This window comes from Gouania willdenowi, chromosome 21 (assembly GCF_900634775.1).
Source record: "Gouania willdenowi chromosome 21, fGouWil2.1, whole genome shotgun sequence".
NCBI classification, from domain to species: Eukaryota; Metazoa; Chordata; class Actinopteri; order Blenniiformes; family Gobiesocidae; genus Gouania; species Gouania willdenowi.
The window spans coordinates 15,061,138-15,085,515 of NC_041064.1; the positions used below are offsets into that span (position 1 = coordinate 15,061,138).

At 36.4% G+C, this 24,378-nt stretch overlaps 1 protein-coding gene across 4 annotated transcripts in view; it reads right to left on the minus strand.

Moving 5' to 3' along the window:
• Positions 1–1,612: 1,612 nt before the first annotated feature.
• mid1 (midline 1) overlaps positions 1,613–24,378 on the minus strand; it is a 43,569-nt gene continuing 20,803 nt past the window's right edge. For 3 of the 4 annotated variants that reach the window (XM_028436810.1, XM_028436811.1, XM_028436809.1), the window contains exons 2-10: positions 19,761–20,482; positions 12,016–12,111; positions 9,565–9,672; positions 7,332–7,480; positions 7,113–7,240; positions 5,891–6,034; positions 5,177–5,338; positions 3,760–3,967; positions 1,613–2,302 (exon numbers count right to left, since the gene is read on the minus strand). In XM_028436810.1, the coding sequence (XP_028292611.1) occupies positions 1,954–2,302; positions 3,760–3,967; positions 5,177–5,338; positions 5,891–6,034; positions 7,113–7,240; positions 7,332–7,480; positions 9,565–9,672; positions 12,016–12,111; positions 19,761–20,426 (2,010 nt within the window). In that variant the 5' untranslated portion in view covers positions 20,427–20,482 and the 3' untranslated portion in view covers positions 1,613–1,953. Of the gene's footprint in view, positions 2,303–3,759; positions 3,968–5,176; positions 5,339–5,890; positions 6,035–7,112; positions 7,241–7,331; positions 7,481–9,564; positions 9,673–12,015; positions 12,112–19,760; positions 20,483–23,365; positions 23,587–24,378 lie in introns of those variants that run through there. The other variant, XM_028436812.1, reaches the window with a different exon arrangement.

Sequence of the window (24,378 nt, forward strand, 5' to 3'; positions counted from 1 at the left end):
AAACGTTTTGAAATGACTAAATTACTCCAAAAAAAATCGATGCACACACTTGGGGTATTTGGAAGTTGTTTGACAATGTTTCAGGTCGAACAGACACCGCGTCGGGGAGATATTCGCTCCATACACACACGTACTCAGACCTTTCTTGCATTATAGATAGATAGATAGATAGATAGATAGATAGATAGATAGATAGATAGATAGATAGATAGATAGATAGATAGATAGATAGATAGATAGATAGATAGATAGATAGAGAGATTTTCTTGCAATGTATCCATGTACTTAATCTTAGAAAATGTCCTACAATTTCAAATCTTTCACTTGACAATTATGTGAGTGAGGACGTGTAAACAAACCAAAAGTGTCAGGCTGCAGTTATAATCAAAACAAGTCATTAAGCAAACAAAAGGTTTTGTATATGTGTCTCAAAACAAGACACATTTTAGAATCCAGCCCCAGTGAAGTAATTAGAGGGAGGTGGCGTTGATGGCTGGAGGGTGTCACAGGATGAGGTCACAGGGAGTTCAAGTTGTTTTTGTCACTTACTTCACATGGTCCACTTTGTCAAAGAGAGACGCCACTAAATTCAAGCCACGTTACTTCACTACAAAACAAGATGTCAAAGCCAATCTTGTCAAAAGTTGTGTTTTGGTTCAGGGCAGGTCACAGGAGCAACGCTGACACATTTCTTGTTGCTCTTAATTCACTGTTAACAATGTCTTCAGGCTTAATTGAGACACCCATTATAAATGGGTCTAAAAACATGTAAAATTGCAGAGATCACTTTGGAGAAGCAGGAAAATGACAAGTACAAGATGTGCAATGCACGTCTCTATATGTGAACTATTGTATCTTGAAATTAGAGAAATTTTAATATGTAACTTGTGATTAAAAAAATAGTTAAAACTGCTGAAATAATGAGATTGTCAATAATCAATCCCATTAAAAGCATAGTTATTGTTCTTAACTGATAATATCATCAGTTTTTCTTACAATACAGTAACAATTTCTAGGGCTGGGGGATATATCTAGATTCAAGATATATCACGTTTTCTACATTTGTGATATAGAAAAGTACAATATTGCCTATATATATATATAGAGGCAATATATATATATATATATATATATTATTATTTTTTTCTTTTTAATTTTTTTTTTAATATAGCTTATTTTGTATCAAAATATTCATTTTAGCAGTCGCTGATTTCTCTACTTCTCAGAACAGCGTGAAAGGCCTCTAAACAAGCCACACTACAGAACTCACTCACACGTGCTGTCCTTTATAGGAGAAAAAGGCATAAGTGGCCCATATTGTGCAGCTGTTTGTTAATAAATGTGCCTGCGTGGCCTTTTGTATCAGCAAATTTAACCCAAAACTGTCTTTCTGGTCAGACTTCATTTGAATTAAAATAATTGAGATTAATATTGTATATCGCCATTTTGAGAAAAAATATCAAGATATGAGTTTTGGTCCATATCTCCATATCTGTACAAAAACATCGATTGCTCCAAATAGTGGCTTAAAAAACCTTTAATAAGCAAATTTTGTCAACAAAGTGCTAATAAAAACATAGGAAAATACTTTTAAAAATGTAAAACAATGTTTGATCATTGAAGCCAAAGTGTCTTAACACCCACTTCAAGGTTTATTATTAATCCTTAAAAGCACCCTAAAGAAAATGTGTATTATAGAATATAGAATTAAAAAACATTTAAAAAACAGTGGTTGAAATGTTTCCACATTACAAATTGCATACAAACTTGAACCAGCATAGCCAATAATAGTGCAAAGAAGATAAACAATTCAATGTGTGCCATAAAAGAGTTTAAATAATACTTTTTTTAAAAATTAAAGAAAAATAATTTCATCCCAGGTCATCCCAGTTTGATGAACTGCAGACGATCTGGTTTCTTTATTAATACAAAACTAAAACTCCAGATCTACTGTTAGTTGTTGAAGTCTGTCCCCTCTAAGTGATCAGGGATGGGGAGTCCAGTAAGGATGGTCAGACACCTATTCCACACGTTAAACACTGGGCAAACTGGTTGAACAAAGTGGATATCAAAGGTATACAAGTGCTGTGAGCCGACAGCGTCGTAAAAAGACAACGAGCCGGAGTCATAGTCCAACAAAACCCCAAGACGCCGCAGGTGGAGGGAGGGCTCAATAGGTATCTCTTTACTGTTGTGACGCACCACCCACGAGTTGTTGCAGCGAGACAGAACCCAGGAGGCCGAGTTTTTGCCAATCCACTCATGTTTAGGTGCAGACTTGTAAGCGACGCCCACTGCAAACCTGTGGAGCCAAAGAAAACGGTTTTAAACATAGGATTTCATAACTACATTTACACATCAATCATTGTAAATGTAAATTATCATTCACGATTGTAATAGTAATACAAGATTAAACAAGAAGTTGACAAGGATTGAGAGTGAAATCCATTGTGTGGAGTCATTGGCCGGGGATGGACAACTCTGTCACTGCGGGGGCCACAAACATGTGATAGCATCTGATCCGAGCGCCACATTATACATGTATTGTATGTCAGCATTAGAATAATGATCGGTCTGAGCATTTATACAGGTGTGTGTGGGGGGGTGGGGTTGTCTTTTTTTTTTTGTCCTTGTCTGTCATTTTGTCAGTTTTTAGTCCTTTTGTGTGTTTGTTATTTGTTGTGCTTTTGTTGTAATTTTGTGTATTTTTCTGTCATGTTCTGTCTTCATTTTGTCGATTTGTGCGTTTTTGAGGTCACTTTCTGTATTTTTGTTGTTTCTATATTTTCCTGTCATTTTGTGAAATTTTGCTGAGAGTTTGTGTGTCTTTGGAGCTATTCTGTAATGTGTTGTTGTTTTTTTGTGTTTTCGTAGTCATCTTGTTTGTTTAAGTGGTTGTCGTGTCTGTCTTTTATGAGTCATTTTGTGTACTTTATGAATTTTTTGTGTAATTTGTCCAATTTGCTGTTGAATTGTGTGTTTTGGGAGTTATTTTGTGCATCATGTCGGGCTTTATATTCCTTTCAACATCTTGAAATACAATTTTTGGGTATTTGTTTAGGGGGCCTCACAAAATTAGAAAGAGGGCCACATGTGGTTTGAAGATCCACAATCAATACATTTTTCAAAGTGGATTTAATGATGCTTTTTGTCTGACATAAAAATAATCAGGTTGGTTCTTTGCTGTCCTTTTTGATAAAGATAATAAAAAGTTTTTAAATATTTTTTTAAGCTATACGCTTCGCTAAAGACGGCTGCCTGCGTTAAGTTTTTGATTAAAAAGCAGCTAATTGAGCATGAAAAAGAACATTTCATAATTTAACATTTTTATTTCATCTCAAATTTTTTTTTAAATGCAGCACTACTGGGATTTTCTATATAAATTCATATACTGTACTAACTTTACCACCTTGCATCAAATACAGTATATCTAAAAATTTGGAAATTTTCCTTAAAATGGGTTATGTTTCACTATGGAGGGCTTATGGTGGATTCAAAGCCTGAACCATTACTTTATAGTATCGTAATATCCTCTGTCAGATGCCCCACAATGCTTTCTTTTTAGGGGTCACATGCAGCTTGATTTGTTCTCTAGAAGCCTGGTTTGGTAAAATCAAAGCATCATATCTATAATATATAAATAAACTACGGTAGATCAGACTAGTTCAGGCCTGCGGGCTGAATGTTTGACACCTATACCTTCACAGTTGCTCAGAAAGCGACTCTGCTCATTGATATAAAAGAGAGAACGTTTGCTACCATGTGCTTCCTCCAATCAGAGCCTCCCAGTAATGTCGGCCACTGTCTATGTAGACATTTCCCGTCACGCCGTAGCTGCTGTGACTGGAGAAACGATCCTGACTGTGGCTTTTCTTCGACGACGCCTCGTCCCTTTCTACCGTCAGGTTGTCATGGGACACCCGCAGCTTCCTGTGAGCTGACTTTGGCTCCAGTTTGAATGGCTGACCTGAAAAAAAATGCAAAGTTGGGGATGCAGGTTTGTGACGCGCACTCGTACTCATGCATATGTGGTGCCGAATGTTAAAACCCGGTCAATTTTTCATAGCCGACATATTTTGAATATTTAGCTAATTTTCCTCACATTTAGCAAATTTTTCTCTCATTTGAGACAGAAATACAAGTTAAACAGCATGTTCTATCATTGTTAAAAATGTGTACACATGAAAAATAAATCTAAATGTAAGTTTTAAATGTAAATCTAAATGTTAAATTTGTATCTAAATCTAAATGTTAAATTTATATCTAAATATTAAATGTTAAATGTATATGCTAAATTTATATTTAAATCTAAATGCTAAATCTAAATGTTAAATCTAAATGTTAAATCTAAATGTTAAATCTAAAGGTTAAATTTATCTCAAAATCTTAAATGTTAAATCTAAATGTTAAATCTAAATGTTAAATCTAAATGTTAAATCTAAATGTTACATCTATCTCTAAATCTTAAGTGTTAAATCTAAATGTTAAATCTAAATGTTAAGTCTAAATCTACTGTAAATGTCAAATAGGTCACCAAGAGGCAAGGCAATGGGAAGGCAAATTTATTTGTATAACGCATTTCCTACACAAGGCAACTCAATGTGCTTTACATGATCAAAAAGTGCAACAGAAAACATTCAACGGCTTAAAACCTATGAGAACATTGAAGTCAGCAAAAATAATTTAAAATCTTAAAAAGAGTAAAAAAAAAATCTTAAAAAGAGTAAAGCTAGATGTTTAGAAATTAGTCTCTTGATTGACAGGCCCTGACCATTCCACTTTGTATAATTTCTAAACATTTAGCTTTAAACTTGGCAACCGATTTGACATTTAGATTTAGATTTAACATTTTCATTTAACATTTACATTTACATTTACATTTACATTTACATTTAGATTTGCATTAACCATTTAGATTTACATTTAACATTTGTATTTAGATTTACCATTTAGATTTAACTTTTACATTTAGATATAACATTTAATTTTTAATGATGATATACACATGTTGTTTTACATGAATTTCTCTCAAATGAAAGAAAAATGAGCTAAATGTGAGGAAGGTGAGCTAAATGTTCAAAATATGTCAGCTATGAGATGGTGAACGAGTTTTTACATTCGACCCTCCCATACATTCATACTGCATTTCTCATGAGAACACCACACATGACATTACTGTTGGTTTTCAGTCTTCCTGGTTCACTGCTCCGGCTGCCGGCCTGGTTTATGGCTTTCACTATGAAAATATATTTGGTGCCACACTGGAGTCCGTGGACGGTGTAGTGATTCTGCTTGATGTTTGGCACAATCATCCAACTGTCAGCCGAGTTACACAAACCTGCAGCAAACATTAGACACCATTTCATTAAGCGGGCTCTTGAAATACGCTGATATAGGAAAGTAAGGACATGCAAAGGACAACTCCCTGCAGAGTGTCATCCCAAAGAGGCTATTTTAGACTCTCTAATTATACTTTAGCACTTTACAGAGTGTGTATAAGCACTGAGGCAGATAAGAATAAATTGCTTCACTGAGTATGTCGTGACCGTCTGTGATATGATGAACAGATCATATAGACTGCAGCTCATTTCAACCCGAGATGATATCAAGCTGATGGAGTGCATCTGGAAGTAAAATCAGTGTTACTCTGGTTTTACTAGCCCTTTCTGAGTCACTGCAAACATTGCAACGTGAGATGGTAACATCATCTTGCCAGAGAGAGCACAACGAAATGTAACACTTTACTCCTCAGAAACTGCTTTCATTTAAAATCCTTTCATTTAAAATCCTTTCAATTAAAATCCTTTCATTTAAAATCCTTTCATTGTTGTTGCAGCTCCGCCTAAAACGTCATGCCGTGCCGTTATTAGAAAGCTGAGTTTGGACTTACTGACAACATTAGATTGGCTGGTGAAGATGGCGTACTGTAGCTCATACGACACAACTGAGAATTCATCATCTGTCGTCCAGTGAACGGTGATGGTGTCGTACGAAGCCGTGCATAGTTCCTCACGGATTACGGGATGGTTTGGTGCTGTGAGCAAGAAAACAAGAAGAAAATATTCAAACTGTAAAATTAATAGCAAAATGTTTTTTTGTTTTTTTTTCAAAATAACAAGAAAAATCACACTTAATCTGTCAAGTGTAATTATTCATTGTAGTTTTTCTTCTGATGGTCACAGTAACAGGCCTCAAATAGAATTAAACATCCTCTGCACAATAATAACAGTCTATGCAGTTACACCTTTTTTTTTTAAATTTACAAGGTAGGCCTTTATTTTATTAAAGCTTTCGTCAAAATGGACAAACAACATTAATATTTAATCAAACAGAAACATTGAAAGTTCTTTCTGAATATATTTCTATTCAGACATGTCAATGTCCACTTTATATCTATAGCACGTTTAAACAGCCAAAGCTGACCGATACAATAAAAACAGGCAAAACAATAGCGATGTCCCGATACAACTTAGTCCATTTACGATATGATACCAATATTCCAGCCTTGCGTATCGGCCGATACCGATATTGATCCGATATCAGCATGAATCGTACATACTCTTTTTTTTCTCTCTCTTTTTTCTTCAATAAAAAAAAAAATACTTATTTTGTAGAGTGGAATGTTAAAAAAGGCTTGATGATGTGATGTTATTCAAACAGAGAACAATAGTCAGCAACAGTAGGTATGAGAAAAACGGACTCATTTATTATTAACCAAGTGGTTACATAATTATTAACCTTCAACATAATATCTACAGTATTCTACAATTAGAATAAAATAAATAAAAAAATAATTGAAAAAAATTAATTAAATGAAAAATCGTAAAATCTGGAAATTTTAATCCGATATCTAATATTCGTTTTCAGGCTAATATCGGACCGATATCCGATATCGATATTGGATCGGGACACCCCTACAAAACAATAAAACAGATAAGAGGTAAAAACAGTAGCAAAATATGTACACAACACTCAATAAGCAGCAATATTTCAGAATGAAAGTGACTAAGTGCTGCCAAAGGCCAAAGTGAACAAGTGCGTTTTAAGACGAGTTTTAAATGAAATGAAATGAAATGAAATTCCTGATTGATGACATAACCTGTGAGGCACACCTGTAAGGTAATCCAACATTTCCAGCATCTTCTTCTCCTTCGTAAAGTCCAAAGAAAAAGTATCAAAGGTGTCATTGAGATTAACCTCTGGCAGCAGGATTTGGGAGGACGCAGTTGCCATAGACACTCTGTAATAACAGACATCACGCATTTGTAATTGACAGCTTTTAGATTGATGAACTAAAGCTGTTGAATGTTGGAATGTGGGTGTTTTCTTACCTCTCACAGATGCTTTTAGCTGTCTGAAGGAAGCGAGCCTGGTCAGTCTCCTTCAGGCTTTGCTCAGCCTGAGAAATGAGGGAGGAGGACCTCTCAACGCACTGCTTACTGCTTGCTATCTGCTGGGTCAGCTTCCTCAACCTCACAGACTGAGCAGGAAAAGGGTGGCACTCATTACAAACCTGGATATCAGTATATACACACCTAGCACAAAAAGTATGGACATTTGTGTTTGGAAGATTGTTTCTACAGACTTCTATCATCCAATATACCAAATGCCAAACAAGAGTCAAATAATGGCATACTGAGCTGTATGGAATTGGCACAAAAACAATTTTTTTCATGGGTGTAATTCACATAATCAACTCTGCTGCTCATACCATCATATGCATATTTATTACAAATGTGGTACCATTTAAAAAGTGCAGTAAATAAATATGATTTCAACAAAGAAATGATCCACAAAACACATTTTTTTCTTTCTTTTTGTGCTACATTGTTCTGAATAAATGGCCGGATTGCAAAACATTTTTCTTTTAAATCCTTAAATCCTGCATCAAAGAAACTAATAAAATAAGCAATGTGTTTTTTTTTTTTTTTATGAACCAAAACAAGGCTAAAGTAACAGAGAAAGGAAACATTCTTCCTACAGAGAAAGGTGAACTTGTACTGACATCAGAAATGACACAGTTCGTCCTCATATTTCAATGGACAAGAGATCGGAAGGATTCATTACATGGACATAGAAACACGCCAGATGCTTCAAAGAGGATAATTGTAATATGGCAGAGCATCGTTGGGTCAGGGGCCAATACAGACCAGTTTGATCTCAAGTGGGTCATAGATTATAGGTGGGAAAAAAGCAATTTCAACATTAATGTGCCCTAGTTTGCAGTTTAAGGTATAAACAACATATAAAGTAAATATGACACTGACAATATCTAAGCAACGAATGAATGAACGAATGAATGAATAGCTTTATTTGTCATTGCACATGTTACAGAGCAACACAATTTCATTTCAGTTTCATCCCGTCCAAGAAAAATATGAAAAAACAATCACATATATAACACTTATAACGTGAGGAGACAGGAGCGGGAGAACTGTGGGTCGCCACAAGAGCGGCGCCCCAAATTTAGATGAAAAAAGGGGCAACAACAGGAGGATAGGTGATGGGGAAAAGGCTGGTTTTAAACTGAATTCCCTATAGTGGAGGTCAGTGTCAAGCTTGGAAAAAAAACCTCCCCATTGAACAAGCACAAAGCAAAAACACAGTCACAGAAGAGCACGAAAACACGTAGGCGGGAGGGGTGTGGGTGTTGGGGGGTGGGGGCAAAGGCGGATTGGGGGAGAGGATTCCAGCCGCTAGGGAGGAGCGGGCTTGCAGCCTCTGGGCGCTCCACGGACACCTTCCTTTGGCCCGTACGGGAGGGGGACTTTTAACTTAAATTCACTTAGATTTCACCGAATTTGGAATCAATTCATATTCCATTTGGGGAAATTTTGTAGAATAATTTGAGGAAAATTGCTTCTTTCAACAATTTGAGATTAAAAATGACTGCCAATGTATTATTAATGGCACATTTGTAAATGTGTCATGTATATTTGGAGGGGCTGAGACATCTACAACTGAATTATTTTGTAATTTACACAATGACTCACATTTACTCTGTCCTTTGACCTGTGGGCTGAATTATATGCTCTAAAGGGCCAGATTTGGGCCCTTGGCCTTGAGTTTGACACATGTTCTAAAAGATGGCTGTTTGTCTTCAGTTTAAAAAACCAAGCGTTAATAATGTCCCATGCTATCATTGGAAACACTCTGCGACGGACTGTTTATTGTAGCTAATCTGAGTCAAAGCTAATAACAGATTAGCACAAAGTAGGAACAATATATTTGGTCTTATCAACAGAAGTCGGACACAAACAACTTTTTTTGGTGGTGTAGTTATAATTTCATCCCATTGAGTTATATGCTCCAAAATTCTCAACACAATACAAGTCATCCAGATGGATGATGTGTTTGATATAAAATGTCTAAGGTTTTGTGTCTTTGTGGCGATAAAAACGAATGTTGTTGTTTCAAGATGCATTCTTTAATCCCAATGAGGGTGATTCATCATTACTGCATAATAATAGCAACATGCTTGAGTGCGTGCAGGGAGTCAAGGTTATAAACATGAACAAAGTGATAAACAAACAGAGCTTATGAAGTTACAAGTGATGACAATACCTTCCCCTCTTTAATCTTCGCAGCAATGATTTGTCTCCTCTGCTGGATGATATTAATCAGCTGGTCACACTCCTCCTGAAGCTTGTTTTCTTGCCGTGATGCATTCACCTTACACAACAGGAGCACAGATAAAGAGACAGTGAATCAAAGTGGTTTTGAAAGTAACATGGTTTCTAAATGGCCCTGCGCAGGTGGAGATACATAATACATTTGAGGTGAATTAACGTTGCTCACATTGTCATTAAAATCACACGTTTTTTTTTGTTTTGTTTTGTTTTTAGGTAGGAAACAAGGCTCATGTTTACTAATTTTTAACAACTAATACATGCAAATTCAGTGCTACTGAATTAAAGCAAGAAGGTCATGGGTTCAAGCCCCGCTGTGGACACATTTCTGTGTGGTGTTTGCCAGTTTTCCCCTTTGTTTACATGGGCTTTCTTTGTGTACTCTGATTTCTTTCCACCACCCAAAAACATGTAGGCCTACAGTATGCTAGGCAAGGCAAGGCAAGGCAAATTTATTTATATAGCGCATTTCATACTCAAGGCAACTCAATGTGCTTTACATGATAAAACATTCAATTGTTTAAAATCAATAAGAACATTTAAAATCATCAGTAAAATCAATTAAAATCATCAGTAAAATCATCATTACATCAACAACATGACAAAAAATCTCTCTCTCAATCATATGCAGTAGAGAAAAAAAGTTCCTTTAACTTTGATTTAAAAATGTTCACATGTGATGCTGACTTCAGCTCTGCTGGCAGTTTGTTCCACTTCTTTGCAGCACAACAACTAAAAGCAGCATCACCATGTTTACTGTGAGCTCTGGGCTCCACTATCTGACCTGTGTCCATAGATCTGAGAGACCTGCTGGGTTCATACCTGACTAACATGTCACTGATGTATTCTGGACCAAACCCATTCACACATTTATACACCAGCAGCAGAACTTTAAAGTCTATTCTGAGGCTGACTGGGAGCCAGTGTAAAGACTTTAAAACTGGAGTAATGTGTTCTGATCTCTTTGTTCTGGTTAAGACCCGAGCTGCAGCGTTCTGAACCAGCTGTAGCTGTTTGATGCTCTTTTGGGGGATTCCTGTCAGAAGACCATTACAATAGTCCAGTCTGCTGGAGATAAAAGCATGAACCAGTTTTTCCTGATCTTTCTGAGTCATTAAACCTTTCACTCTGGAGATGTTCTTTAGGTGGTAGAAGCTGTTTTTGTGATAGATTTGATATGACTGCTGAATGTAAGATCTGAGTCAATCAGAACACCAAGGTTTTTGACTTGGTCTTTAGCTTTTAAAGATCGAGACTCAAGATACTTGCTGACAGCAGTCCTCTTTTCCTTGTTACCAAAGACAATCACCTCCATCTTGTCATGGTTTAGTTGAAGGAAGTTTTCACTCATCCAGCAGTTTATTTTTTCTAAACAGTCACACAACACCTCAATGGGACCATAGTCATCTGGGTTCAGTGATAGATTTAGTTGTGTGTCATCTCCGTAGCTCTGATAATCAACCTTGCAGTTCTGTAAAATTTGTCCTAAAGGAAGCATTTAAAGGTTAAACAGAAGAGGTCCAAGAACAGATCCCTGAGGAACCCCACAGGACATTGGTAATCTGTCAGATTCAAAGTTTCCAATGCTTACAAAATAGCTTCGCTCCTCCAAGTATGACTTAAACCATTGCATTATTTTTCCATTTAGTCCAACCCATGTTTGCAATCTGTGCAACAAAATTGTATGATCTACTGTGTCAAATGCAGCACTTAGAACCAACAGAATGAGAACAGATACTTTTCCTGAATCAGTGTTCAACCTTATGTCATTGATCACTTTGATAAGAGCAGTTTCAGTGCTGTGATGAGAACGAAAACCTGACTGAAATTTATCAAATATTTTGTTGAATGTTAAGAATTGACTCAGTTGGTTGAAGACCACCTTCTCAATGATCTTGGCCATGAATGGAAGGTTGCTGATTGGTCTATAGTTAGCCAGTATAGAGGCATCCAGTGTTCTCTTTTTTAACAGAGGTTTCACAGCAGCTACTTTCAGGGATTTTGGTACGGTGCCTTTTGCTGTACTCGATGTAGTACTACGATTTTAAATTATCAACGTGAACCATGACATCTTTCAATCGATTTTTAACTGCCTCACAATTAATCTTTACATCCCTACGAATAATAATAATAATAATAATAATAATAATAATAATAATAATAATAATAATAATAATAATAATAATAATAATAATAATAAATCTTGTTAACGATCCTAAATGCTCTGAAATAATGTTGATTTGCAAAACTATTATTGAAGTATTCATTTTTGGACACCATTTTCCCCAAACCATAGCATGTTGCTAACATATGTACATGAATTTATCATGAAGTTAATAATGTAACAGGTTAATGTAGCAGCAACACAACAGATAAACAGCCTCACCTCCACGTGCTGGCAGGTCTGGATAAGTTTGCCCATCAGACTTTCCAAATCACTGGTTCTCTTGATGAGATTGCTGAGGTTGGAATCCAACGCTTGCTGCAAAACAAACATGAAAGGAAATGTTAGATTAAAGAGCTAAGTGTGCCTTTGATGGACTCTCGTTGGTGAATGGGAACGCGAGGATCCGATCATTTCTGGTCCAAGGATACAAAAGGAAGCCTCTGGGTATGACGGGTCACATTTGTGCAGGTGTCCCAGTTTCTACTGTCACTGTGTGCCAACCATCCCATAATACAAGCCCAGTGGAGCATCTGGCTATGATTTGGACATTAAAACTGGTTTTGTTAATCACTGACTCACATCAAAGGCTAACAATAATTGGATTTCGTGATGATTGTGGAACTGAGATGAATTCAAGTCTTCGGGGGATTGTTTAGTCTAAGTTATAATTTAACGGTTAAGTATTATTGTTAGTATCACCAGGGATGTAATGACACTGGAATCTAAAAACAGTCATGTGGGAAAAAAGGAAACAACAAATACACATGACATTTTGAATATTCTTGCTTGTAACATGTGTTTATGGTCTGTACCCATGATGCACTTGTCCACACCCTGGGCTTAAGGATCAGTTAGCATCAAGTACAACTGGCAGTTAAAAACATTACTCATTTCTATGAAATCATTTTTAGTCTATAAATAAACATTAGGGGTAAATTTGCTTGTGCCTTTAATAGTCTGTTAAATATGGCCTATGCCCTGAATATGCCCTGACAGGCTTTAGCACTAAGCATGTGTGACAAAAGCAGTTAAAAAGTCATTGTATTTCTGGAAAGCTCTAATGATATAAAGCTTGTCCTAAAAAAAAATGACTTCATAATCATAATTCTTAATTTGATCTAATAAAATGGCGTTTTGATAAGACGTTTGCAAAGTCAAACAAATCAGGTGCTCGAAGCAAAGAGTGAGGATAACTCTTTTATGTTGGATGTCTCACATTGTGATTTCATGGGATAAATGCGTCACTGTCGACTAAAATAGCAAAGGCTTTTGTTTCAGCACTCTCATAAATATGATTTATTCATAAAGCAAAAAAATAATAAATATGATAGCCTTTTGAGCTGCCGCGCTCCATTCGCTAGTAAAGAAGGTTTCAATTTTCCAAAACCAGCTCATGATTCATCACATGATCATCAAAGTCGTAATGAAAATCACCAAAGGTTTTAGAAATAGAGAATAAACGGGGGATTTAATAAAGTTCAAGACACAAAAATGTTCATTTCTTTTCATATCTATTTGGCTTCTCCTTTAATGATATTTTTCACATTGACAGTTCTCTGTGGAGGAGCTGTTTCAATTGTGATGAATTTATTTTTTCCAAAACTTGATGGGATTTAAAGATTGACAGAATGTGACACATTACAGGTCAAAAAATATTTTCTAACAATTCCACTGCATAAAATAGCCTTTAGGGAGATGTGTTTTTGCTCAAGCAGTGCGATTAACCAATTGAATTACTTTTTAAATTAAAGGTAAATAAAAAATATGTATATTTTGTTACAACCCTCTTTAAATTTGTATTTATTTATTTATATACTTGTTTGTTTGTCCTTTTAGTTATACATTCTTACAGTGCATCTCATCAGGTCTAAACCAGGGGTCTGCAACCTGTGGCTCTGGAGTCTAATGTGGCTCTTTGACTTTGTTGCAATGGCTCCCTATAGCTTAAAAAAAATAAAATAAAACTATTGAAATAAATAGCTATTTTTTACATAAGCTATTAATGATTATTGACAAAAAAAAAAATCAAGATTTAACAATTTGTTAACCTAAAATAAATCGCGTTGTGCAACGACTCAGCACCTTCCTACTTCACCTCCTGCAACATCTACAGACCATTAATTTTCCTGCACCTGTGGCAAACCTTAAGTTTTAAATCCATCTGATCAATATAAATCAAATCAAATTAAATCAAACATTATTTTATATAATTTTAACTGTATAAAATGTAATAAACTGTATTGTCTTCATTGAGAAGGTTTCATTAAGAAAGTAAACCATTTCTTCTTTTTGGGTCATTATTAGTTATCAGATACTGATGATGAGTCCCAAAATCATAAAAGTTGAGAACCAGAAACATATTCTATTCTACGTTTTTTTGTACGTTAAAAATGTTGCGCCTCGAGATGACTTTTGCTGTAATTTGCATTATATACAGTAAATAAAGTTGAATTGAATTGAATTGAACATACTTTTTAGGTTGATTTTAGGCTTTGTCTTTGCACGTTCTGTCTTGATGAAAGCATCAAATCCCCGGTGTTTGACTTCCTCATGTTGCAGTGTAATCGTGTACGGTACAATGAATGATGTCTTAGGATGAGAAATATTTTTGAGTGAATAGTATATGACAATTCTGAGTCAGTGAACCTTTAGTACAACATAAAAACTGCTTTTGAATTTGGCCACATGAGTTAGAAGCTAGAAAGTGGAGCATGTCCTGTCGTCAGAAACATCTGATGTGAAATCACTTTGAATATGTCAGTGATTATGGACATTTTGTGTTTTTACATACAGCTCTGTAACTGACAGGTAATGTTCTACTCAGACCTCTGTTGCTCCTAAAATCAAAAAAACCTGACAAAAAAAAAAATAAAAAATAAAAAAAATAGATGAATAATGAAAAATTAACCCTGGATGATGTCAGATTAAAGGTAAAAAAAGTGTATCATGGACTGTACTTCACCTTCACAATGTCCTTACAGTGCTCTTTGTGTGGGACTTTTCTTTTTTGAAAATTAAAAGAAAAAGCAGACAACAACAAGCTCAGCTGGATGCCATGTGAGCTCTGACCTGCACACCATGAGGAAAAATGCACTTCTCTCCAAGATGGGAAGTGCTGCTTCCTCTTGTACTCCAGGCTTCCAACAATGAAAGTAACTGCATGTGATATGAGTTAAATAAACTGACCTCGTAAATCCAGGAACAGAAAACCACAGAGATGGACTTCCTCCCCCCCTCCCATCTCTATTGTTCTCTGAAGTAGGAGTGGTTAAACGTAGCACAACCCAATAAAATTGTCCAATCTTGATCATACCAAAAACCAAAACAAAAAACTGTTCCTCTAACCCAGGGGTGTCAAACTCTTAAGGTTCAGGGGCCGAATACGGAGCAGCTTGATCTTAAGTGGGTCAGAGATGCCGGAAAATTAGTCATTTCAGCATTATTGTGCCACAGTTTGCACTTTTAGGTATGCATAAGTATGTAAGAAACCGACAATATCTAAGCAATAAAAGACAGATATCAGTCCCAACAGGATCTTTAATTTAAATTTTCTACATTTTGTGACTAATTTCTATTAAATTAAGGGAAATATAATGTAACAATTTAAAGAAAATTGAAGGATTTTGTAGTTTAACATTAACAATGACTGCAATCATCCAAAATAAGCCCCTGCAAATATTGTCGAGTTTTATTTACACTAGTGGTTCTCAAACTTCTTTGGCTTAAGAAAACTATTTACTATTTAAAAAACAACTATAGAGCACAATGATGGAATGAATGAGTAACACCTGGGGTGGGACCAAGACTGACTTTGTAACATGTACTCCTTGAGATTCACACAAGACTTCATGTTTTCTCCGACATTTTTACTTTCTCTTGCGGGCCGAACTTGATGCTCCAGAGGGCCGGATTTGGCCCCAGGGCCATGAGGTGGTCACATGTAAGATTGAACGATTAATTGCATTTGCGATATTATCGCGATATCATAAAATGCAAATTTCGAATCGAAGGCTGCAATTACATTTATTTATTTATTTATTTATTTATTTATTTATTTATTTATTTATTTAATTAGATTTTTTCTTGTACTGTCCTGTTAAGTTCAGAGAGTGTTTAAGAAGTGCAGTCCACATGCTTCATGAAACGTGAAGTTAGTTCGATATGTGGAAGAAGTAAAGCCACAGATTTGTTTGCTTTATTGTTGTAATCTGTGCTTTTTTATATTTTACATTTATTTAAAGTTTTTATAAATCTGAAATTGTTTATTAGGAAATAGATTGATGTATTGCTTGTGTTCACTGAAAAATACATGACAAGAGGCCCTTGAAAAAAAATACTTGCATATTAAATCGCAATCGCAATATTGAGGAAAAAAAATCGCAATTAGATTATTTTCCAAAATCGTTCAGCCCTAGTGACATGTGCTCTAACCTTTCCAAAATGCTGCAAAAAACCCAATTGCATCCCATTTTCTATGACTAAGATTGATAAGAGGAGAGGCTGCAATGTGAGGCATGAAACCCTCAAACTTCTTTAAAACTGTTGTAAAGTCAATTGTCACTGATTTGTGTCAGATAATTAACTGCTCATTCCAATCAGGCACCGTACCAAAATCCCTGAAAGTAGCTGCTGTGAAACCTCTGTTAAAAAAGAGAACACTGGATGCCTCTATACTGGCTAACTATAGACCAATCAGCAACCTTCCATTCATGGCCAAGATCATTGAGAAGGTGGTCTTCAACCAACTGAGTCAATTCTTAACATTCAACAAAATATTTGATACATTTCAGTCAGGTTTTTGCTCTCATCACAGCACTGAAACTGCTCTTATCAAAGTGATCAATGACATAAGGTTGAACACTGATTCTCATTCTGTTGGATCTTAGTGCTGCATTTGACACTGTAGATCATACAATTTTGTTGCACAGATTGCAAACATGGGTTGGACTAAATGGAAAAGTAATGCAATGGTTTATGTCATACTTGGAGGAGCGAAGCTATTTTGTAAGCATTGGAAACTTTGAATCTGACAGATTACCAATGTCCTGTGGGGTTCCTCAGGGATCTGTTCTTGGACCTCTTCTGTTTAGCCTTTATATGCTTCCTTTAGGACAAATTTTACAGAACTGTAAGGTTGATTATCAGAGCTACGCAGATGACACACAACTATATCTATCACTGAACCCAGATGACTATGGTCCCATTGAGGTGTTGTGTGACTGTTTAGAAAAAATAAACTGCTGGATGAGTGAAAACTTCCTTCAACTAAACCATGACAAGATGGAGGTGATTGTCTTTGGTAACAAGGAAAAGAGGACTGCTGTCAGCAATTATCTTGAGTCTCAATCTTTAAAAGCTAAAGACCAAGTCAAAAACCTTGGTGTTCTGATTGACTCAGATCTTACATTCAGCAGTCAGATCAAATCTATCACAAAAACAGCTTCTACCACCTAAAGAACATCTCCAGAGTGAAAGGTTTAATGGCTCAGAAAGATCAGGAGAAACTGGTCCATGCGTTTATATCCAGCAGACTGGACTTTTGTAATGGTCTTCTGACAGGAATCCCCCAAAAGATCATCAAACATCTCCAGCTGGTTCAGAACGCTGCAGCTCAGGTCTTCACCAGAACAAAGAGGTCAGAGCACATTACTCCAGTTTTAAAGTCTTTACACTGGCTCCCAGTGAGCCTCAGAATAGACTTTAAAGTTCTGCTGCTGGTTATAAATCTGTGAATGGGTTTGGTCCAGAATACATCAGTGACATGTTAGTCAGGTATGAACCCAGCAGGTCTCTCAGATCTATGGACACAGATAGTGGAGCCCAGAGCTCACAGTAAACATGGTGATGCTGCTTTTAGTTGTTATGCTGCAAAGAAGTGGAACAAACTGCCAGCAGAGCTGAAGTCAGCGTCACATGTGAACATTTTTAAATCAAAGTTAAAGGCACTTTTTTCTCTACTGCATATGATTGAGAGAGAGATTTTTTTGTCATGTTGTTGATGTCATGATGATTTTACTGATGATTTTAATTGATTTTACTGATGATTTTAAATGTTCTTATTGATTTTAAACAATTGAATGTTTCATCATGTAAAGCACATTGAGTTGCCTTGAGTATGAAATGCGTTATACAAATAAATTTGCCTTGCCATGCCTTGCTTTGAAACCTTTCTACTGAGTCATGCCAAAATCTGTTTGTGAGGAAAATAAGGTCACTTTGACTCAAACCAAATGACACACCCAGTTGAGATTTACAGATGCATTTAATACAATAAGTGATATTCGATGCCTTTTTGTTTTTAAAAGCTTTTAAAACAACCTTCTCTTACGCAACCGCTTCTTTGTAAAATGTTCCTAAATTGTCGTTGTTGAATTTTGGTTCAATACGACCTGCTTCAGAGTAAAAGCTGTGGTGGAGCTACCTTTTCATGCTTCAACAGCTTCCTCTCATGTCTTATTGATGTGAGCCCATCTCCTGAAAGCAAGCCGTTCCACTTAGCCTGAAACTGTGAAAGAAGTGTCTAGCCTCAGTGCCACTACATTTAAAATCGACCAAGTGAGAAACAACCTGCGACTCACACACAAATACATTACTGTAAAACTTAATTGCATAAGGAGCCATTTTGCGGAGGTAATTATTTCACGCTAGTGATTTTAGGACGTTTTTCTACATCCTGCCACTGCTGTTTAGATCTGAATTAAAAAAAAAAAAAAAACACTTGCTTTACAAGTGAACAATCATAAAAAGAAGAAAAGAACGATACTTTACCTGAGTTTTATTGTTTTTCATAAAGCAGCTGAGCAATTCAAGATGCTCTCAAAATAGTTTTAATGTCTGTTTAAAAGCATCAATTTCATTAACTTCAGCTACTATTTTGACTCTTTATATTTAAAAAAGCTCATTCAATGAATTCTTCATTATATGCAACTGTTTTAAATTTTCATAATTTGGTCAGAAAAAAAATGCTTTTAGTCTTTTTTTAGTATTTAATTTCAGATTTAGTCAACTACATTTGATAGTTTAAAGATCTATGAATTCTTTAATGGTTTAAGGAATAGCTGAGACAATATTTTGATGATGTAGTAGCATTTTAAGGATTAAAACATGTCGCACAGACGTCAAACTTGAATCAGCATGTCAGCTTTGCAAGACAATGATAGGGCATCCTTTGGTATCCACACTTAACCATAGGTGGAGTTTGATATAAAGACCGTCTCAAGATTCGCACCAACCACAGTGTGTAACATAATTGAAAATTTGCGTAAACGCAGTACCACACATGACCTGTTGGGCGCAGTGTTGCTTCACCATTTACATTGTGAAGAGGAATTGCACGACAAAAGAAGAACCAACCTAAAGTCTCAAGTTTGGGACCATTTCACTGAAAACCTATACAACAACAAATACATAACAATCTACAACAGATTAATTCATATATATGTTGTACAGTCACTGTATTTTATGGAAACTTAAAGTATACATATGTACATTATATTCAGAATTGTGTTTTTTCGAATGAATTTGGAAAAAACCGTAATGACAACGTTTGACCACTCTGTGTATGGTACGAACACTCCTGCTGCTCATGAAACCACGTTAGCTTTAGAATGGAGACTTAACCTTTTAAACTAGCCTTTCTGTAAAAAAAAATATGTATTCATGTGGGAGCTTAAGTAGAGTTGTCAATTATGGCTAAATGAGGTTGGATGTACAAAGGGCTGTACATACTCTGTACTCTGTAGTGTTATATAGGGATATATTTGCGGATACAAAATAAAATATCGTATGCGTTTTCCCTGGTTTTAGTCCATGGGACATGCACATGATAAACGACGGGGAGAAATTTGCTCCACAAACAAGCACACACACATGCACGCAGAACTTCCTTGATTTATTAGAGAGATAATTGAAAACAATTTCACTGCTTCTCATTTTAGAAGCTCTGACAGCCAATTATTCCTTACCTTGAGTTTGTCATATCGGTCGCTGAGCGCTGCCACTTGGTGATCTCTGTGTCGACCAACCAGCTTACACAAAGCACAGATCAGCTGCTCATCAGTCACACAGTACATGTTGACCTTTTCGTCCTCGTGCTCCAGACAAGTGAGTCCTCGCAGGTGGGAGTCCTGCAAGGGTTCAATGAGACGGTGGCCCGTGAAAGGCTTCTTATTGGGATGAGTTGCCTTTAGACACTCCTCACAGTACGACACCTCGCAGGTGATGCAGGTCTTCACAGCGTCCTGAGGAGGGTCCTGCTCACAGAACTGACACTGCACTCGGTCCCTGGGAGAAGTCATGGCTTTGCCTTCCTGGCTCGGTCGCTCCCGCCGAGTCTCGTTGGGAGAATTGGGTCCGCTCAGAGAAGCCTTCTGGTAGCGGTCGATGATGTTCTGCAGGGTTACGTTGCGTTTGAGTCCCTCCAGGCCCCTCTTGTTCAAGGTGACGATGAAGCGACAGGTCGGACACTGAAAGGCGGTGATGGATTGGACTGCCTCGTTGGGTGTGCAGTGGGAAATGAGGATTCGGTGGGCACAGTTGAAACACAGACTGTGAGCACAGGGCAAGAGAAGGGGATCCTCGAATAGCTCCAGACAGATTGGACAGGTCAGCTCTGACTCCAGTGTTTCCATCTTCAGGCGAAACAAAGTAGAAGTGTGGGCGAAATCCAGGGAAGCTGATCAGCCGTCTGTTGTGATGAAACAGAGAATGGGAAATAATTATATTCTTCACCATGTGTTTATACAGTTACTGCATTATTATCCAAATCAGTAACATAAAGTATAATGTGATACAGAGATCACAAGCCCAATCCATGCAAGTAAAATCACTTTTGCAATAATTTTTGCACTAACCAACCAGGCTGCAATGTAGCTTATTTTCTCAGTTTTGTATTTCATAAAGTTAGCCATACTGAGAGCCTGAGCATTTTTTTTATTTTGAATTTAATTCATTGATGTTATTTATTTTGAAAAAGAATTGTACACTTTGACAGATCTTTTATTTTAGATGCCTTAGTGGAAAATGAATTAAGTTCCAGTTGTGCAAGATCTTGTCTCTTTTTAAGTTTATGCATGAGATGTTTACTGTATGCATGGGAACCGTGGCAACATTTATTACCAAAAATAAACATGGGGATGAAGTAACTTTTACTCTGAGGACTATTTGATTGAGCTACTTATACTAATATATGTATGACTTACTTGTACTTGTACACGAGTACAATTTCAATCAAGTAACAGTAAATCTACTTGAGTAGGATATACAGTACTCTTTATACCTTTGCATATTTGTCTATTAATGTGCATTGTACCTTTCACAAATAAATAAATGCAATTTGTAATTTACAAAATCACAGATATGAAATGATTCTGCAAATTAAATAAATAAATAAATAAATAAACTAGGCAAGACCTGTATTTGCAAGGCGAATATGTATTTGGTAATTGAAAATTTTAAAAAATTGGCAAAAATGACAACCTGTATCTGGATTTGTTGACAAGTTTGTTATTTTTACTAATTAAATTGAAAGTAATAATGAAGGAAAAACAGAAGACTGACCTTGACTTTAAATATGACCTTGAATGAAGGTCAAGGTCACACATTGAAAGGAAATGTTGCTCAATGGTACCAGTCTGAGTCTGAGTCTCAATTTGTGGCCAAGTTATAGGGAAAAAGTATTTTTTTAGGTTTTTTTTGTCATTAACTTTGACCCCTACCAATCTTTTTACTGGTAGGTGGTACAGCTTTGGTCCAATTAAATAAAATATTCTACTTGAGATGAGCTTTTCATAAATGTAAGCATCAAACTTGTACCATAAATATTGATAGAGATATGGAAAATCTTGGTTTCTGACATTTGACTCAACCTTGACCTTGACCTTGACATTTTGGCTCCAAAAAAGGTTGACTGCGCATCCTTGACATTGCCCCTATGAGATGACATGGGTGTCATTAGTGCTACATTAACAGCCTAGGAGGAGTTCTAGGACAAAGGAGTTGCAGAAGAAAAATAATAAGAACTCCTACTAGAACAATGTATTTGGCAAACTTCAATTGCCAAATACAATAATAAAAAGTGATAAGGAAAACAAAGCAGGGACATTAGAAATGTATCATATTCCTGTTTGGATTCTCACCAAATGGACAATATAAAGAATGCAGCAGGGTGGCTTGGATTTAGCACAAGGAAAGTCTTGCTGTCCACATGTGTTCTTTGCTGTCCTGTGAACTATAGGCCACCAGGCCAGTGAAGACTGACAGCTCAGTCAAGCATGAGTTTATTGGCCTGCTTGCTGATGGCTGGGGCTCCACACCATCACAGACACTAAAGCCTTTGTTCCTGGCGAGTTAGACACCCCAGCTGCGAGTGGGACACAGTGTGTTTACAGCAGCTCTGCTTGAGAACTCACTCCTTCCACTCATTATGTGTGAAGAAGGCAAATGCTCATTATCAGGACAGTCAGACACAAGCCGCCTTTTTGATGCTGTAGGATACAGCAATTACATCTGATCCTTGGGCTTTTTTTTTCTTCCCATGCTATTCAAATCTTTACAGGCGTTCAGTTATCCCACGGTGCTGGATGACACAAGAGGCGATTGTTGTGTTCGTCCCTTGTGACTGTGATGTTGGTTGGATCGAGTTGTCTTTGTAGTTTTTATCTACTTTGTTCCTCGCAGATGAAGCGACAAACGCAGGTGCGTACGAACAGAGGATCAAGAACCCCAGCGTATGACATTGTCCCCTCATCACCAAAGGATCAGTGTTAACTTTGACAACAACCTTTGTTTAGTTTGTCTTAGTGTTTTGACTAAAATGACGAAAATGTGACTCAAATTTAGAATTTGGTCCAAATTTAGTCATCAGGGGCATTTCAGTTATAGTGTCGTTTTTGTTCAACTAAATGACAGTAACATTTTAGGTTATCAAATATGTTACAGATACAGTTGAATAAAATATAAACCATATGAGTTTATGCATTTTTTTAAAGATTGAATTACTATTGATCAATCTGATATGGGATGGTATTATATGTAAATACCATCATGATCGCGTGAGTTCTGATTGGATTTCGTCCCATGTGACAAAATTGTAGTTTAGTTTTTATTAGTTGACAAAAATATCAATATATTTTGATATTTTTTAATAAGTCATAGTCTTGTTATAATAGCATTGAAAAAAATTTCAATGCAAGTCAACGAAAGCTATGACGAAAATTCTTACTCCACAGGATTTCAGAACAAACCTATTATTTATGAAATATAATTCAAATCTATTGTGAAATGCATTAACTAATACAATATTTCATGTCCACAATCTAAATGAAGCCCCACATGAAATATTACCACTACTCCAATCTGTTATGGCAATTCCTTTAAAACTAAGACATGATGTCATTTCAAGTAAATCACCTTGCCACAACCTCTTTAACAGAACACAAATACACAAATCTTCCCATGACTTCATCATCTATAGGATAAAACATCCAGAAGTTGCACAACTCATTAAAAACAACAACACTGTAACAACAGCTTGAAAGCTTCTCCATTCATACACGGTAACTTTACCCACCGATGGATTTTGCCCCATGTTGCACAGGAAAGACATTTTTGCTGAAGGAAAACTTCTAATCTCAATCAGGAAGCAGCTTTTTTTTCTTTTTTTTTTAACAACAAATGCAACCGCCACAAAAATCCAACATGCTGTAGACTAGAGGAATGCATCCGGAAGGCACAGGTTCTTCATCCTCTCAGTAGTCCTGCAGCAGAGCGGTCATTATGGCATATAGCAGTGAGTAAGAGGTAGAAACCACAACAGGAAAAGTTGCCCGACAATTCCAGGAAAGCCAGCTCCACCTACAGCTGGAGCACTGGCCAGTGCAGGAAGAAGAGAGAGTACAGACAGCAGCAGGAGAGAGAGAGAGAGAGAGAGAGAGAGAGAGAGAGAGAGAGAGAGAGAGAGAGAGAGAGAGAGAGAGAGAGAGCAATAAGGGCACTGAGGTTAGAATCAGCCAAAAGGCAGAGGCGGTGTGTCACTATCAGAGGTGTAAAGACGAACCGATATATCCGACTCAAGTAGAAGTACTGTAACTTGATTGAAATTGTACTCAAGTACAAGTACATGGCAAAGCAATTTGTAAAGCGCATTTCATGCACAAGGCAACTCCATGTGCTTCAAATAGATCAAATAGTGCAAGAGAAAACAAACAACAGCTTAAAAATCAAAAGGAACCTTAAAATCAGCAGCAAAAACATTTAAAAATCATCAGTAAAACTCAAGTACAAGTACATATAAGTCATACATAAACTACTCAAGTACAAGTAAAAAGTAACTCAATCAAACAGTCCTCAAAGTAAAAGTTACTTAGTTACATTCACCCCCCCCCCCCCCCCCACACACACACATTTCTAATGGTAACAATCCTTGCATACAGTAAAACATCTCATGTATGAACTTAAAAAGGAAGAGACCAAATCTTGCACAATTGGAACTTAATTTATTTTCCACAAAGGCATCGGTATCAAATATTTATTTTTGTCAATATACACAATTCTTTTTTTAAATAAAACAAGAAGACATAGACA